General features: G+C 46.6%; 1 protein-coding gene across 3 annotated transcripts in view; it reads right to left on the reverse strand.

Moving 5' to 3' along the window:
* pdss2 (prenyl (decaprenyl) diphosphate synthase, subunit 2) overlaps positions 1-18,307 on the reverse strand; it is a 171,959-nt gene extending 153,652 nt beyond the window's left edge. For 2 of the 3 annotated variants that reach the window (XR_007957048.1, XM_052025221.1), the window contains exons 1-2: positions 18,264-18,299; positions 9,948-10,319 (exon numbers count right to left, since the gene is read on the reverse strand). Coding sequence is in view for 2 of the 3 variants with exons in the window: in XM_052025221.1 (XP_051881181.1) it covers positions 9,948-10,195 (248 nt within the window). In the remaining variant the exon portion in view is untranslated. Of the gene's footprint in view, positions 1-9,947; positions 10,320-18,263 lie in introns of all 3 variants that reach the window. The other variant, XM_052025220.1, reaches the window with a different exon arrangement.
* Between the last annotated feature and the right edge of the window lie 746 nt (positions 18,308-19,053).

Below are 19,053 nucleotides of genomic sequence, written 5' to 3' on the forward strand. Positions count from 1 at the left end.
TTATAGGAATGAAATCAAGAAGCAATAATTAGAGTCATATAGCACTTCAGCTCACAATGTGTATGCTGACCATCAGCAACACAGGTTATGGTTCCATAATTCAAGTTAATTTGTTTACTAAAAATGCAATATTTGTCCAGTCTTATGTTGATGATTAGTGCAACCTACTTTATTTATCCTCTTTTATGGATATTGTAAAAAGATAGCTGGCATGAGCCTAAAAATGCATTTTGCTAGATTTGAAAGGAATAGTTTCCATAAAACAGTTTGTTTCATTCCAGTCTGTAGTCCTATCATTTATTAAGATGTCCAATCTGTACAGAACCATATTATCATGATACCTGCTCCAATTAATACACTGTTGATGTTGCTTTCCCATATAGCAAGTGAGTTAAGAATATAATCTACTTGAAAAGGAATCAAACACAGGCCTGAACATCATGAGAACTCATATCGAAGAGAACTGAGGGACTGCTGTGTGCTATGTCTCACCAAAAAGTGGCTTACACCCGCTTCAACTGACTGTGCCATTCAACCTGGGGGCTTCTCAATCCACCAAATGGACTGTACAGCATCCTCAGGCAGAGTTAGGGGCAGAGGGGTCTGCATCTTAACTCGTGGTGCTCGGACGTGTTGGTCCTGGCGAGCTCCTGCTCACCCAGCCTGGAATATCTAATGCTGAAGTGTCAACCATACTACCTGCCACGGGAGTTCACTTCAACTATCCTGATGGCAGTCTACATCCCACCCCAGATAGACATGAAGCCTGCACTCAATGAGCTATACTCCGTGGTCAACAACCTTGAGACAGGATACCCTGAGACTCTCTTCATTATTGCAGGTAACTTCAACCAGGCCAACCTCAACAGTGTGTTACCAAAGTACTACCAGCACATCTCCTGTCCCACAAAGAGCCCCTAACACCTTGATCATCGCTAGACAACGATCAAAGATGCCTTCTGAGCCACCCCTCACCCTCACTTTGGTAAATCTGACCACCAGGCTGTGCTCCTCCTCCCTGCATACAAACAGAAACTGAAACGGGAGGATCCAGTACAAGAGTCGTGCAGTGCTGGTCTGAGGAAATATATGGGCTTCTACGTGACTGCTTTGAGTCAGTGGACTGGTCCATGTTCAAAGACTCAGCTGCTAGTCTTGATGAGTATGTCACCACCATCACTGACTTTATCAGCAAGTGTGTTGAGGACTGTGTACCAAAGAGGACAATACGGGTATTCCCAAACCAGAAACCACGTATGAACTGGGAGATCCACTCCTTACTGAAGTCGAGGACTGCTGCATTGAAATTAGATGACCAAGACCTGTACAAGAAATCGAAATACGATCTCCAGAATGCTATCAAGAATGCCAAGAGACAATACCGATTCGAAATAGAGTTCCAGACCAGCCGTCAGTCGTGGCAGGGCATACACGCTATAACGGACTGCAAAACAAAGTCGGGCAGCATAGTTAACAACAATGCATCCCTTCCTGATGAGCTTAACGGATTCTATGCACGTTTTGAACAGAAGGGGAGTGGATTGACTGCCTCCAATGCAACTGAACTTATGGTCACCATCGAGGACGCAAGATCAGTCTTTCGGAGAGTGAACCCGAGGAAAGCATCCGGCGTGGATGGTGTCCCTGGTCATGTGCTCAGATTTTGTGCTGATCAGCTGGTGGGGGTATTTGCTGACATATTTAACCTCTCCCTGCTTCAATCTGAGGTTCCCACCCGTTTTAAGAAGACCACTATCATCCCGGTACCTAAGAAAACCAAGGTAACATGCCTTAATGACTACCGACCAGTGGCTCTGACATCCACGATCATGAAGTGCTTTGAGAGGCTGGTCATGGCACACATTAACTCCAGCCTCCCAGACAACCTCAACCCACTGCAATTCGCCTACTGCCAAAACAGGTCTGCAGTGGACACCATCTCCCTGGCCCTACACTCAGCTCTGGAGCATCTGGATAGTAAAGACACCCACATTAGACTATTGTTTATTGACTACAGCTCCACCTTCAATACTATAATTCCAAGCAAACTCATCACCAAACTCCAAGACCTGGGACTCAACACCTCCCTCTGCAAATGGATCCTTGACTTCCTAACCAACAGACCGTGATCAGTAAGGATAAGCAGCAACACCTCTGCCATGATTATTCTCAACACTAGTGCCCCACAAGGCTGCGTCCTCAGCCCTCTACTCTATTTCCTATATACTCATGATTGCATGGCCAGATTCTGCTCTGACTCCATCTACAAGTTTGCAGATGATACCACTGTAGTGGGCCATATCTCAAATAATGATGAGTCGGAGTACTGGAAGGAGATAGAGAGCTTAGTGACATGGTGTCATGACAACAACCTTTCCCTCAATGTCAGCAAAACAAAAGAGCTGGTTATTGACTTCAGGAAAGGGGGTGGTGTGCATGCACCTGTCTACATCAATGGTGCTGAGGTCGAGAGAGTTGAGAGCTTCAAGTTCCTGGGAGTGAACATCACCAATAGCCTGTCCTGGTCCAACCACATAGACGCCATGGCCAAGAAATTTCACCAGTACTTCTACTTCCTCAGGAGGCTAAAGAAATTTGGCATGTCCCCTTTGACACTCACCAACTTTTATCGATGCACCATAGAAAGCATCCTATCTGAAAGCATCACGGCTTGGTATGGCAACTGCTCTGCCCAGGACCTCAAGAAACTGCAGAGAGTTGTGGACACAGCCCAGCACATCACGGAAACCAGCCTCCCCTCCATGGACTCTGTCTATACCTCTCGCTGCCTTGGTGAAGCAGCCAGCATAATCAAAGACCCCACCCACCCGGGTCATTCTCTCTTCTCTCCTCTCCCATCAGGCAGAAGATATAGGAGCCTGAGGGCACATACCACCAGGCTCAAGGACAGCTTCTATCCCACGGTCATAAGACTATTGAACAGTTCCCTTGTAAGATGAGATGGACTCTTGACCTCACAATCTACCTTGTTTGACCTTGCACCTTATCGTCTACCTGCAATGCACTTCTCTGTAGCTGTGATACTTTATTCTGTATTCTGTTATTGTTTTTACCCTGTACTACCTCAACGCACTGTGTAATGACTTAACCTGTATGAACAGTATGCAAGACAAGTTTTTCACTGTACCTCTGTACAAGTGACAATAATAAACCAATACCAATAGTACAGGGAAAACTATGAAATGGAGAATCAACCAGAAAGCACATGAAGAAAGCAGGGATGTAAAAAACACCCAAAGACTTCTCTTCTGACATGATCAATCACCGCTCCTAAATTAATCTGACAAGATGTATGTATCTGGAAGCCCACAAAAGTGAGAACATCTCTCATCCAGAAACAATCCTGACAATAACAATAAACCATTGTCAAGAGCTGATACACAAAATAACTAAATCTTGGACTCTTATAATGAACTACAGATTAAAGCAGGTAAATGTTTTTAAAATCAGCATTTCATCTTTCTAAATTTATTTCCTAAACAACAAAGTAGAAAATCTTAGATAGACCTTAGCAAATAACTGCATTATTTAATGCTCACTGAATTTGATGCTGCACATCCTCAACATTTTCCACAATGATACCCTGGATAAATTATGCAACTTCTGTAGAATAGCATGTTGAATATTTGCAACACTTTTTAAAGAGACATCCTTTGTAGGACCATTATGCTGCCACATGATGCCTCTTCTTGTAGATGCCATGTAAAGACAGCATCAAATCTTGAGTGCCGCTAAATTCTACCACAATTATCTTGTTCAGAAATGCACACAATCTAATCTACACATATCCACATATACAGAAATCAAATGCAGAAGAAATATTCCTGATAGGCCTGAAACATGAACACTGTTTCTCTTTCCATTGATGCTCCCTGATCTGCTGAGTACTTCCAGCACTGTTTTCCAGCAAAACAAATATTCTGAAGTTATGCCTTTCCTCTCCAATGGTGTACACAGGTGAGCAATTTTCTCATCCCTCCTGCAAGTGCGACTTCTTTCCTGAGAATGACAATTCATGTCAGTTCAACAGGACCAGAACTGAATCCAAATATAAATTCAGCAAAAACCAAGTGGTTCAATGTGTATAACATCATCCTTTCATTTTGAATGAAGTCCATCATTCAAGGCTGAACAAGATTTTTTGCTAAAGATGAGCTGTTCACCATAAATATGCTCCTTCTAATACCTCTTATGTCTCTGACACTGCCTCACAGTTCATCTGCTGGTAACATTAATCAATTTCATTTTGAGGTTGAATATTCATGCAATGTTTTAATTAGATTTATGCACAGGATGTGGGGGTTGCAGAGAAAGTCACAATTCATTGCTCACCCATACCTTCATTAACTCTACACTCAACAGAGTGCAGTCAACTCAACTCTCCCAGCCATTCACCACACATTTAGACCACTTGTATCCCAATTCCCACCAAATCCTGTTCAGCATCATCCTTGTTTTTGTTGACCTACATTGGCTCCAGGAGCAACTATTTTAAAATGTCATTTTTACTTTGAAATCACTTCATGGTTTCACCCCTTCCAACTTCTGCAACTTCCTTCAACTGTCTATAACCCTCCAAGATTTCTAACATTCTCCAATTCTAGTCTCTGTGCACTAACAATTTGAATCTCTTCACAGTTATCAGCCATCTTCAGCTTTGCGGAGCCTATCTATCCAGCACACGGGCCATGGCCTTCTCTGCCATGACATTTCAAGTGCTCATCTAAATGTTGTAAGAGTACCTGCCCCCTCCAATCCCACTGGAGGTGTGTTCCAGCTTTTAACCTCCCAAAAAAAATTCTTCCTCAAAAGTACGTATTGGGAAGTAACCTCTTCAAAAGAATGCCATGGATTCCAAGTCAAAAGAGTTCTCCACCCACACAATGGTAGAGGATATCCAGAATAATTACAGGGGAGACAAACTCTGACAAAGGATATAATTGTGTTTTCTGTGAAAAGTATATGATTGTGGCACTTCAGTAAAATGAGGTCATGCTTGGTTAATCTGTTAAATCCATAGGGGTGGTGCAAATGGAACTCTCCACTTACATTTGAGTTTCGATGAAGGATTCCAGATCTGTAAGGTTAATTTTTCTTTCCACAGATAGTGACTAGTGTTTCCAGCATTTTTAGCTTTTATTTCAGATTTCCACTATCTGTGTTTTTTTTTCATATTTTCATCTAATCCAGAAAATACAACAATATTATAAAATTCAATTTGTAACATTCAGAGCTCTGGTAAAAACTATTCTTTAAAATTCAAACACAGAACTCGAACACTCTAACCTCATAACTAACAGGATGAGGGCATTACTGGCAACGTTGGCTTTTATTGCGCATCCCTAATTGCTTACAAGTAGGTGGTAATGGACTCCCCTCTTGAACCACTTCAGACCTTGGGCTCAGAAAACTGGCACTTTGGGACTGGATTGAAGAATGAAAGGACTGTTAAAAAGGCGTTATGGAAAGTACCAAGTGGGCAAGCAATGAAAGATTGTTTTCATTATTTGGAAAATTGAAAATGAGGTAACAATTAATGAGGATTATTACTACCAGTATGAAGGAAAAAATTATAAAGATGCTTTATCCACTACACAGTTCATAACAAAAAGTTGAAAGACTTCACCACGAGCCTCTATTGAAGCTATATTGTTCAAAATATTTGACAGGTATATTAAAATGAATATAAAGAGGAATAGGGCAGAAAATGAGATGACGTTTAAATAAATGCAATATGAGAAAGTCTGCACTGGGATAATCATGATAAACCAAATGATTCATAGGCATGCTCATTCCATACTGGGAGCCATTCACTCTGCATCTGTGGGGCTGAGATTTCATTTTGGGAAATCAAAAGATCTTTCCAAAAGCTATTAAAGGTCTTAAGGAAATGTTTTGACATTCTGTAAAAGGATAATACAGGCTCAGCAATGCCTCACTGTTTATGGTGGTAACTTAATGCTGGCACAATTTGGAATTAGGCACTCTCAATACACACTGCTAACATAAATGTTATTAAGTTTTAGCATTAAATCGGCTTTATGAATATGATTATCTTTCATTGATTTTGTTCATTTCATTTTAAAGTATTCATATTCCAATGAAACTACCTTCTCAAAATAAAGAAAAAAAATGACATATTGGCATTTGTCCTCACTTATAAGTCAATTGCCCAAGAGAAGGATCTACAAGGAGCACTTTTAATAAAGAAAGTAAATGAAGACATTTTATATATTCCATGTTCAGAGTATACATTGTACTTCAGTCGTGGACTCTGCCTGAATAGTCCAGGAAATCTCAGAGGTCCACTCACCTTAACATGACTACAATGCAAACAGGGGAGACTGGGACAGCAAACCAGCCTGAGAGCCATACATGTGATGCCCATCCCAGAAACTAGGTTAAGACTAGGAGGTAACAAAAGTCAAGCTTGTGACAGGAAACTTGAATTACTATAGCATATTATATAGGCTATGATAGATTAAAAACTAGAAAGCCATGATTGCAGTTATTCCAAAAAGACGAACTCTGATAGATTTTCCTCAGCACCAGCATCTTCACTGGGCAATTCTGCATTGAACTAAAAACTCAACCGTACATATAGTTTGGATAAAGGTTTAGCAAAACAACTTCATGCTGCATAATTAAAATTCTTTAGATACCTTTGCTTTTATTCCAGAAACAGCTTTCTGAATAACTAGGGAAAGCAGCCTCAGAAAGGTGCACATTAAATGTGCAGGTTAAGTTTTGACAGCCAGTAGGTAACCCACACAGTGGCTAAGTGGATTGCTGCAGTCCCTCTCCCTTTGCAACTGGACCCTTGACTTCCTTATCGGGAGACAACAGTCAGTGCATATCGGTAGTAACATCTCTTCCTCGCTGACAATCAACACAGGCGCATCTCAAGAATGTGTGCTTAGCCCATTGCTCTACACTCGTGACTGTGGCTGGGCACAGCTCAAATGCCATCTATAAATTCGCTGATAACACAACTGTTGTTGGCAGAATCTCAGATGGCGATAAGGAGACATACAGGAGTGAGATAGATTGGCTGCTTGAGTGGTGTCGCAACAACAACCTTGCACTCAACATCAGCAAGACCAAGGAATTGATTGTGGACTTCAGGAAGGGGAAGTCAGGAGAACACAAACCAGTCTTCATTGAGGGGTCAGCAGTGGAAAGGGTGAGCAGCTTCAAGTTCCTGGGCATCAACATCTCAGAGGATCTATCCTGGGCCCAACACATTGATACAATCACAAAGAAGGCATGCCAATGGCTCTACTTCATTAGGAGTTTAAGGAGATTTGGTATGTCACCAAACACCCTTGCAAATATCCACAGATGTACACTGGAGAGCATTCTGACTTGTTGCATCACCACCTAGTATGAAGGCTCCAATGTGCAGGGTCAAAAGATGCTGCAGAGAGTTGTAGACTCAGCCAGCTCCAACACAGGTACAACCTCCCTGCCATCGAGGACATCTTCAAGAGGAAGTGCCTCAAGAAGGCGGCATCCATCATTAAGGATCCTCACCATCCGGGACATGTCCTCTTCACGAGGACGAGGAGGAAGTACAGGAGCCTGATGACCCACACTCAATGTTTCAGGAACAGCTTCTTCCCCTCCGCCATCAGATTTCTGAACGGTCCATGGACCCATGAACACGACCTCATTGTTCCTCTTTTGCACTATTTATTTATTTTTGTAACTTAGTAATTTTTTAATGTCTTTATGTCTTGCAATGTACTGCTGCCGCAAAACAACAAATTTCATGGCATATATCAGTGATAATAAACCTGATTCCTATAAACAAGTTCAAGCAGGAGTCTCAAAAGTGACTCAGTGAATGCTCAGCAACTACATCCTGTTCCATTTATTCAAAAAAATTGGCATATCTTCAAAACTCCATATGAATGCAGTTCACTATAGTCCAATAATTGAAACCAGAAACATGGGAGCAAGATGGTCAGATCTTCAACTGATTTTTTTTGTTGGATACTGATGCTGCAGAATTTCTACCAGTGACTTTCTGCATCCAAGTGGTTTAACTAAAGTAGGAGTGCACGTGACCATGAGTTTTTTTTTTAAACTTAAGTCTGCACCTTGTTAGGCAAGTAATATCTTCATGTAGCGGGAGTTCAGGCTCAACCGTGATCTTTTCATACTATCACCTTACTGACCAAACTTTACTCACTGTTCAGACAGCCCTTTTGGATAATAGTAGCAAACCCACAAGTAGCGTGGATTTTAGGGCACCACCCAGATGTGTGGAAGTGTTGGTGTTCCTCCGAGAACTTTAGTATCAAATGGAGCACAATACACAGGTTGGAGATCGTCAGGGCTAGATTGATCTACAGAAGGCAAAAGCATCATATCCACAACGTGTTCCAGTGAGATTTATAATAATATTTACATTTATTGCTGCCTTTCTGTCAGCACTTTCAAGGTATTGGCGGTAAATGTGCAGACTTGTGGAGCAAAAATCTCACACAAAAGACATATCTAAAATCCTACAGTCATGTTTCATCAAACTTGTGATTATCATCAACACCTCAATTCTCAGGTTAGCAATATTCTGCTACTTAGAACAGTGACACATGAACAGGAGCAGGCCTTTTAGCATTTGAGCCTGTTCCACAATTCAATGAGTTCAGGGCCAATCTGCACCCTGAATCCATAAATCTGCCTTTTCACTTTATACACATGATTAACAAACATGAATCACAGCTTTTAAATTTATAGCTGACCAGCATAAATTGCTGTTTTCAGAAAGAGTTCAAATTTTCACCACTGTTTGCATGCAGAAGTGTTTCTTAACTTCACATTTGAAGCTACAATCTAATTTTTTAAGCTACACCCCATAATCTTGCTCTTCAACCAGAAGAAACATTTTATTTGTTATTCTCCTTGATGTTTTACAAGCTTCAATAGAATCACCCCTCACCAATACATGGTAATCAGACTACATAATGTCTCCAGAACTTAGAATCCAGTTTATATTACTAAATCTATGTTTTACTCTATCTGCCAATATATTCTGTTTAAGGTATGATGCACAGCCTTTCCATACTCCTCCAGACATATTCATAATGAGCTTCTGATGACTGATAAGCCCTCCTCTTTCTTGCCTTATCCTATGCTGGATGCTTCTTGAAATTAAGTGGCTCCAGATTTGGAAGACATATACTGCTTCGTGGGAACATATTTGTTCTGAACCCTCACTAACTCCTTAAAAGTTTCACACTGGAGAAGTCATTACTTCAAGAGAAAAGAAAACAGGGGGCAGCAGAGGTGAAGCAAGCATATCAACTTACTTATTTTACACCAGTGCTGCCAACCTTTTCAAATGAAAGCCCAACTTATTCATACTTGGTTAAATTCACGCCCTTCCCCCTCTATAAACAGCTGATGATGTCATGGGCTGCTCCTTTTAAGAAGTCAGAGTTGGCCTAGGGACAGCTTGCAGCCAAGTATATTTTTATTTTTGCTTTTGTGCATTTAAAAAAAAATTACCTGAATGTTAGCCTCCAACCCTTCGGCGTCAACCTGCACCACCTTACTCCCAGGTTGGGAACCATTGCTTTTCACTGCTGTACAGTATGGTGACACAACAAGAAATGAGGGCAGATATTGCCATTCACAGACCAATAATTAGAGGTGTAGGCAGTTGGCAGAAATACAAACGCTGCTCGAGAGACACTGATCATCAGCCTTCCTCTTAGCTGCACTGGCTTATGCTCCTTTATCAATTTAGTAGATATTTGTAGATGCAAATGGCCCTTAAGATTTGTATTATTTTCCTGGATACGTGAAAGAATGGCAAAAATATATCACTCAATAATTAAACATAAATGCAGAGCACCTTAACACCATTTAAAAGTCTCCTTGTCCCTGTGTCCTAGATCTTATCTGGCTGCATCTTTTACCTGGCTGTAGATATTAAAGGATGCTTCGTCCCAAACAATTTCCTGACATGAAGAGCAATGTTGCTTAACTCATCACTGAGCAGGCAGCGTAGACTCATAAAGGAGGTTGGGTAACCAACAATCTTCTCTGCCTCGGACACCACTTTAGTCCAGGAGGAAGGGGATGTTGTTGAGTACAGAATATGGCTGTGTTTAAAAGCACCAGCCAGAACAGGTCCATACTTCATGCTTCTCAGTGTCAGTGACATGTTTGAGTAGGTTGGGTGCAAAGAACTAGGAGATGCCTCACTTTACACCGAGAAAACAGTACACTCCAGGACCCAGGCTAAAGGCAGCGAAGGAATACAGGATGAAGAAAGTCATCAGTGGATCCTGCCAAGAAAAGAGTGATAATTAATTTTGCTTGTCACGTATCATTTTATTTCATTAGTCATTCAACTGGGAATCATAAGAGACTGCAACAGATAATGTCAGGTTTAGTTCCAATAATTACACCCATAGGCAGTCTGAATGTGTTGAGCTGGATCATATTTGCTTCAAATGCCACTTGCCATTCAACTCACCTCAAGCTTCTGCGCCTGTGCATTGAAACAGGGAAGTCAAAGACAAGCTGAAGTTCAGATGCCATACAGTGGGACCAGGTGCACCTCGAGGCTGGACCTTCAACTGTACATCAAGTGACCAGTGTAAATATAGCAACCTCATTCACTTGAGCAAGATCCTTGATCTCAAGTAAAATGTGCCAATTGGTATTTTGATTTTTCTTTAATCATAGAATCATGAAGTCATACAGCATGGAAAAAAGCCATTCAGTCTAACTCATCCATGCCAACCAGCTGGTATCCTTTTGTATTAATCCCATTGCCCAGCACTTGGTCCAGGGCCTTGTGATTCAAGTGTGTGTCCAGACACTTAAGTGCCATCAGTGACCCAGCTTCAACCACTCTCTCAGGCAATACATTCTAGGTACTCACCACTCTCTGGGCAAAGGTGATCCTCCTCACATCCCCTCTAAATCCTTTCCACCTTACTCTAAATCTATGTCCTCTAGTTTTATCCACCTCTATACGGGGAGAAGTTTTCTGCAGTCCACCGTCTATACACCTCACAATTTTATATGCCTCAATCATGTCCCCTCTTAACCTCCTCCGCTCCAGGGAAAACAGATCTATCCAGTCTCTCCTAATAAATGAACTGCTTCATCCCAAACAACATCCTGGTTAATATTTCCAAGACCATGGTATTTCCAGTTAAAATTCATTTTATTTTTCAATTTTTTTTCCAAATAATCATATAAGCCTACTTGAATTGTTTTAAGTTTTATTCTTATTAGCAAAGTTGTTTTAAAAACCGTGCAAAGCTCTTTAACAGCAACAAGTTGCCAAAAGGCAAGCAGGGTACTCTGGAGCAGGCCCTCAAGCCCAGTGATCATCCACAGCCTTCTCCACTTCAAAGGACATCCTTCAGGTACAGAGGATCAGCTCAGCCACTCAGGTTAGTACTGCTAAGCAGGATACAGTACAATCTGGTTTCTTTTTAATTAAAAAAAGACATATTTATACTATCTTGCTCCAATGATCTATCCTTGAGTCTCTCATCTGTAATAATTCCTCACATTGCATTTGACTATAAAATCCAAAGGTATTCGATGTTTATTATGTCAATACCCAGGTCGATGAATCTGCTCCTGCTGTACCGTCAAATCTTTTATTCAATGACCTGCTCTGGATGAGCCCTAATACTGTTCTGCGCGCCCCGGTCTATCTGTTGCTGAAATTTCATCCCTGCCTTTTGTCAACTCCAGCCTCAAATATTCCAATCTTCTCTTGACTGGCCTCCCATCCATCACAGCACATCGAAACAAAACTGCTGCCTGTATTCTCAACTGTACAGAGTCCCATTCACCTATTGCCACTACTTGTTGATCCAGTAACCAAAATGTTGGAGCTCTCTTCCTTGGGTTTAAATTCTCCCTATTGTTGCAGCCAGGAATCCCCTCCTCCAACCACCCTTCACTCCAGTCACTGCCCAAGTTTTCAGTCAGCCCTCTCACAATTCCTTAAGATCAGCAGCCCTTATTGTCTGACATATTTCTGAAGCACCTTGGCAAACTACAAGAAAAGCAGTATGCAAATGCAAGCTTTTGATGTACAGGTTTTGATGATCAGTTTTCCAGAGAGTGAACCCGCAGAAAGCAGCTGGCCTGGATAGTGTCCCCAGCCGTATCCTTAGATGCTATGCAGATCAGTTCACAGGGGTATTTGTAGACATTTTTAACTTCTCTCGGCTTCAATCTGAGGTTCCCATGTACTTTAAGACCACAATCATGCCAGTACCTCAGAAAACAAAGTAACGTGCCTTAACGACTACCACTGACATACACCATCATGAAGTGCTTCGAAAGGCTGGTCATGGCACACATCATCTCCAGCCTCCCAGACAACCTTGACCCACTGCAATTCGCCCACTGCCGAAACAAATCCATGGCAGATGCCATCTCCCTGGCCCTACATTCATCTCCGGAGTATCTGGATGTAAAGACACCTACGTTAGACTTTTGTTTATTGACAACAGCTCCACCTTCAATACTATAATTCCAACCAAACTCATCACCAAACTCTGAGACCTGGGACTCAACACCTCACTTTGCAACTGAATCTTTGACTTCCTGACTAACAGACCGCAATCAGCAAGGATAGGCAGCAACATCTCTGCCACAATTATCCTAGTGCCCCACAAGGCTGCACCCTTGGTCCCCTACTCCCTTTACACTCACCACTGTGTGGCCAGATTCTGCTCTAACTCCATCTACAAGTTTGCAGATGACACCACCATAGTGGGCCGAATCTCAAAGAACAATAAGTCAGAGTACAGGAAAGAGATAGAGAGCTTAGTGATATGGTGTCATGACAACAACCTTTCCCTCAATGTCAGCAAAACAAAAGAGCTGGTCATTGACTTCAGGAAGAGCGGGGGGTTGGGGGTGGTGCACACACTCCTGTTTACATCAACATTGCTGAGGTCGAGAGGGTTGAAAGTGTCAGGTTCACAGGAGTGAACATCATCAATTAGCCTCTCCTGGTCCAACCACATAGATGCCACGGCCGAGAAGGCTCACCAGCACCTCCACTTCCTCAGGAGGCAAAAGAAATTTGCCCCCGTCCACCCCCACCAATTTTTATCGATGCACCATAGAAAGCATCCTATCTGGATGCATCACAGCATGGTATGGCAACTGCTCTGCCCGTGACTGCAAAAAACCGCAGAGAGTTGTGGACACAGCTCAGCAAGTCACAGAAACCAGCCTCCCCTCCATGGACCATCTACACTTCCTGCTGCCTTGGTAAAGCAGACAACAGGATCCAAGACCTCAACCACCCTGGTCACTCTCTCTTCTCCCCCCTCCCATCAGGCAGAAGATACAAAAGCCTGAAAGCACTTACCACCAGGCTCAAGGACAGCTTCTATCCTGCTGTTAAGACTATTGAACAGTTCCCTAGTACAATAAGATGAACTATTGACCTCACAATCTACCTCATTTTGACCTTGCACCTTGTTGTCTGCATGCACTGCACTCTCTCTGTAACTGTAACACTTTGTACTACCTCGATGCACTGTTGTAATGAAATGATCTGTATGAATGACATGCAAAACTAAGTTTTTCACTGTATCTCAGCACATGTGATAATAATAAATCAATTTACTAAATACCAAAGTTTGGGAAAATAAATTAAAAATGAAAAGGAAATGTTGAAAAAACACGGCAGGTCAGAACAATACCTGTGGATAGTTAATTTTTCATGTCATTTGATCATCCATCAGAAATAATAACAGAAAATGCTGAAAACACTCAGCATGTCAAACATCATCTGTGGAGGGATGATGCTCAACATGCTGAGTGTTTTCAGCTCTTTCTGCCACTTTTCCAAGATCCACAAGCAGGACTGTCCAGGTGGACCCACTGTTTCAGCCTGCTCTTGCTGCACCAAACCCACCATTTCTACATTGACTTCATCCTTTCTCCTCTGGATCAGTCCTTTCTTACTGACATCTGAAATCTCTTGATGCCGTTCACAACTCTGACAGTTTCCAATTCCCTAGTCCCAGCCCACTCATCTTTACCATGAACATACAATCACTCTAAACCTCCATCCCACAGCAAAATAGTCTGAATGCCCTCTGCTTCTTTCTTGAACAGAGATCCAATCTGTTCCTCTTCACTATCCTGGTGAACTCATTTTCACTTTATATGATGCCAAGTGCTTCCAGCATTTTCTACTTTTATTCCACAAGCTAATAGATGTTATAACAACCAGAATTTGTGAATGATTTTGTTGAGGGACAAATACTGACCAGGATATCAAGGATACCTCTATTCTTCTTTGGAAAAGTTGCATTTGATCATTTGCATCCACAATGGCCTCAATAACATTTGCTCCAAAAGGAAGCAGCACTCTCTCAGTGTTGCAGTGGTGTGTATCCATGTTGATTTTGGTAGTCTCCAAAATGGGCCTTGAATCCATAATTTCCTGACCAAGGCAGTAGTGACCAACTGCACCAAAGCTTACAGATTAAGCTGCTTTGTTTTACATGGACATCTGCCAACCCAGCCTCTATACTCAATTTTTACTTTACTAAAGTTCTGTTGAAAGGTCATAAATCAGAAAGGCTAGCCATTTCTCTATCCATGGGTAAAAAAGAACAAACTGCCAGTGGAATTCAATGGGTCAAGCAACATGCGTGGCGACAAAGGAATAGTTGACATTTCGAGTCAAGACCCTGCATCTGCCCCAGTCAAGATGAAAGGTCTTGACCCAAAATGTCAACTGTCCATTTCCCTCCATAGATGTTGCCTGACCCAATGAGTTCCTCCAGTACTTTGTGTGTTGCTCCTGCATTAGTTTGTTTTTTGCTCCAGATTCCAGCATCTGCAGTCTCTTGTGTCTCCTCTTTCCACGGGTGCTGGCTTGCCTGCCGAAGGAGTGCTGCATTCCATTTTTACTTTTCTCCAAAAGCACTTTAGAGCATCCCATGATCATGAAAGGCAGGTCAGCCTTCCTAACTCTGCCTGAACCTGGACCGCTAAGCAAGCTGAGCTGGTCACCGGCACCCAGCACCAAGAGCAGCCACGGTGACCGATGGTGTGTCACTGGCCTCGCCCCGACAGGACCTGGTGCACCGTGTGTCACCGGCCTCTCCCTGACAGGACCCGGTGCACCATGAGTCACCTCCCTCCCCGACTGGACCCGGTGCATCGTGTGTCACCGGCCTTTCCCCGACTGGACCCGGTGCACCGTGCGTCACCGGCCTCTCCTCAACAGGACCCGGTGCACCGTGCGTCACCGGCCTCTCCTCGACTGGACCCGGTGCACCGTGCATCAGCTCCCTCCCCGACTGGACCCGGTGCACTGTGCGTCAGCTCCCTCCCCGACTGGACCCGGTGCACCGTGCGTCACCGGCCTCTCCCCGACTGGACCCAGTGCACCGTGCGTCACCGGCCTCTCCCTGACTGGACCCGGTGCACCGTGCGTCACCGGCCTCTCCCCGACTGGACCCGGTGCACCGTGCGTCACCGGCCTCTCCCCGACAGGACCCGGTGCACCATGTGTCACCTCCCTCCCCAACAGGACCAGGTGCACCGTGCGTCACCAGCCTCTCCTCAACAGGACCCGGTGCACCGTGTGTCACCAGCCTCTCCTCAACAGACCCAGTGCACCGTGTGTCACCTCCCTCCCCGACAGGACCTGGTGCACCGTGTGTCACCAGCCTCTCCTCGACAGGACCCGGTGCACCGTGTGTCACCTCCCTCCCCGACAGGACCCGGTGCACCGTGTGTCACCAGCCTCTCCTTGACAGGACCCGGTGCACAGTGTGTCACCTCCCTCCCCGACAGGACCCGGTGCATCGTGTGTCACCGGCCTTTCCCCGACTGGACCCGGTGCACCGTGCGTCACCGGCCCCTCCCCGACTGGACTCGGTGCACCGTGCGTCACCGGCCTCTCCTCGACTGGACCCGGTGCACCGTGCGTCAGCTCCCTCCCCGACAGGACCCGGTGCACCGTGCGTCACCTCCCTCCCCGACTGGACCCGGTGCACCGTGCGTCACCTCCCTCCCCGACTGGACCCGGTGCACCGTGCGTCACCTCCCTCCCCGACTGGACCCGGTGCACCGTGCGTCACCGGCCCCTCCCCGACTGGACCCGGTGCACCGTGCGTCACCGGCCTCTCCTCGACTGGACCCGGTGCACCGTGCGTCAGCTCCCTCCCCGACTGGACCCGGTGCACCGTGCGTCAGCTCCCTCCCCGACAGGACCCGGTGCACCGTGCGTCACCTGCCTCCCCGACTGGACCCGGTGCACCGTGCGTCACCTCCCTCCCCGACTGGACCCGGTGCACCGTGCGTCACCGGCCTCTCCCCGACTGGACCCGGTGCACCGTGCGTCACCGGCCTCTCCCCGACTGGACCCGGTGCACCGTGCGTCACCGGCCTCTCCCCGACTGGACCCGGTGCACCGTGCGTCACCGGCCACTCCCCGACAGGACCCGGTGCACCGTGTGTCACCTCCCTCCCCGACAGAACCAGGTGCACCGTGTGTCACCAGCCTCTCCTCGACAGGACCCGGTGCACCGTGTATCACCTCCCTCCCCGACAGGACCCGGTGCACCGTGTGTCACCAGCCTCTCCTTGACAGGACCCGGTGCACCGTGTGTCACCTCCCTCCCCGACAGGACCCGGTGAACTGTGTGTCACCAGTCTTTCCCCGACTGGACCCGGTGCACTGTGTGTCACCAGCCTCTCCTCAATAGGACCCAGTGCACCGTGTGTCACCAGCCTCTCCCCGACTGGAGCCGGTGCACCGTGCGTCACCAGCCTCTCCTCCACAGGAGGACCCAGTGCACCGTGTGTCACTTCCCTCCCCGACAGGACCCGGTGCACCGTGTGTCACCTCCCTCCCCGACAGGACCCGGTGCACCGTGTGTCACCTCCCTCCCCGACAGGACCCGGTGCACCGTGTGTCACCTCCCTCCCCGACAGGACCCGGTGCACCGTGTGTCACCTCCCTCCCCGACAGGACCAGGTGCACCGTGTGTCACCAGCCTCTCCTTGACAGGACCCGGTGCACCGTGTGTCACCTCCCTCCCTGACAGGACCCGGTGCACTGTGTGTCACCAGTCTTTCCCCGACCGGACCCGGTGCACTGTGTGTCACCAGCCTCTCCTCAATAGGACCCAGTGCACCGTGTGTCACCAGCCTCTCCCCGACTGGAGCCGGTGCACCGTGCGTCACCAGCCTCTCCTCCACAGGAGGACCCAGTGCACCGTGTGTCACTTCCCTCCCCGACAGGACCCGGTGCACCGTGTGTCACCTCCCTCCCCGACAGGACCCGGTGCACCGTGTGTCACCTCCCTCCCCGACAGGACCCGGTGCACCGTGCGTCACCTCCCTCCCCAACACGACCCGGTGCACCGTGCGTCACCGGCCTCTCCCCGACTGGACCCGGTGCACCGTGCGTCACCGGCCTCTCCCCGACTGGACCCGGTGCACCGTGCGTCACCGGCCTCTCCCCGACTGGACCCGGTGCACCGTGCGTCACCGGCCTCTCCCCGACTGGACCCGGTGCACCGTGCGTCACCGGCCTCTCCCCGACTGGACCCGGTGCACCGTGCGTCACCGGCCTCTCCCCGACGACCCGGTGCACCGTGTGTCACCAGTCTTTCCCCGACTGGACCCGGTGCACTGTGTGTCACCAGCCTCTCCTCAATAGGACCCAGTGCACCGTGTGTCACCAGCCTCTCCCCGACTGGAGCCGGTGCACTGTGCGTCACCAGCCTCTCCTCAACAGGACCCAGTGCACCGTGTGTCACCGGCCTCTCCCCGACAGGACCCGGTGCACCGTGTGTCACTTCCCTCCCCGACAGGACCCGGTGCACCGTGTGTCACCTCCCTCCCCGACAGGACCCGGTGCACCGTGTGTCACCTCCCTCCCCGACAGGACCCGGTGCACCGTGTGTCACCTCCCTCCCCGACAGGACCCGGTGCACCGTGTAGACACAAGAGACTGCAGGTGCTGGAATCTGGAGCAACACACAAAGCGCTGCAAGAACTCAGCAGGCCAGGCAGCATCTATGGAGGGAAGTGGACAGATGAAGGGTCTCGGCCCGAAACGTCGACAGTCCAGTTCCCTCCATAGATGCTGCCTGACCTGCTGAGATCCTCCAGCGCTTTGTGTGTGTCATCTCCGTCTCCCAACAAGACCTGTTGCATTGTGTCACCTCCCTCTCTCCAGTTACATATATATCACGACCTGGACTCACCATGTCACGAACACCGCCATTACACGGAATCCAAAACACGGCCTGTCGCTAAGTCTTTAAAAGGCACTGTGGCGGGCTGGACGACGGTGCCGTAAAGTGCAAAGCTTCAGCAGCGCTCTGCAACCATGGCGACAGGGAACAGCTGTGCGCATGCGCGCACAACCCAGGTCCCTGGACTCAGCTGTCAATCATCTGGATCGACGCCGCTGGCATTTATCTTAAACAACACAACAAAAAGCTGGAGCAACTCAGCGGGTCAGACAGCATCTATTGAGGGATATGGACAGTCGTCGTTTCGGGTCGATGTCCTTCATCTGGACTGACTCCATTTATCTTAAACCCACCCGTCTTTTGTTTGAATTTTATGTTGGTTCCCCAGGTTAATTTTTTAGCTGCTTCGCTGACTTTCAGATCCGCGAAATGTTGAAATTTAATCAAAATTAGCATGCGCAATAAAATCAGTAGCAGAAATAAGTGATAATGCAGCGTGAGGAATGTCAGGTGCCCAAACTTCGGTGCGGAGAGTGTTGGAGCCGCCGCTGCCGCTGCTCTTGCGTGTGAACCAACAGGACATGATCCTCCCTGCAGTTTATTACAGCGATGCCGAGGAAGACAGACTTTGTCGAACCGGGAGTAACCTTTCTTCGCAATTGCGAAATAAGGAAAAGCTGGATGGAACTAAATTGATTAAAGGAAACTTTGTTCATCAATACAATTCCAAAAAAAGCACCCTGTCGTATTGATTAGAATCGTTGACGAACACAGCAGAGAAGACGATATTCAACCTGCA

Source organism: Pristis pectinata, chromosome 10 (assembly GCF_009764475.1).
Source record: "Pristis pectinata isolate sPriPec2 chromosome 10, sPriPec2.1.pri, whole genome shotgun sequence".
NCBI classification, from domain to species: Eukaryota; Metazoa; Chordata; class Chondrichthyes; order Rhinopristiformes; family Pristidae; genus Pristis; species Pristis pectinata.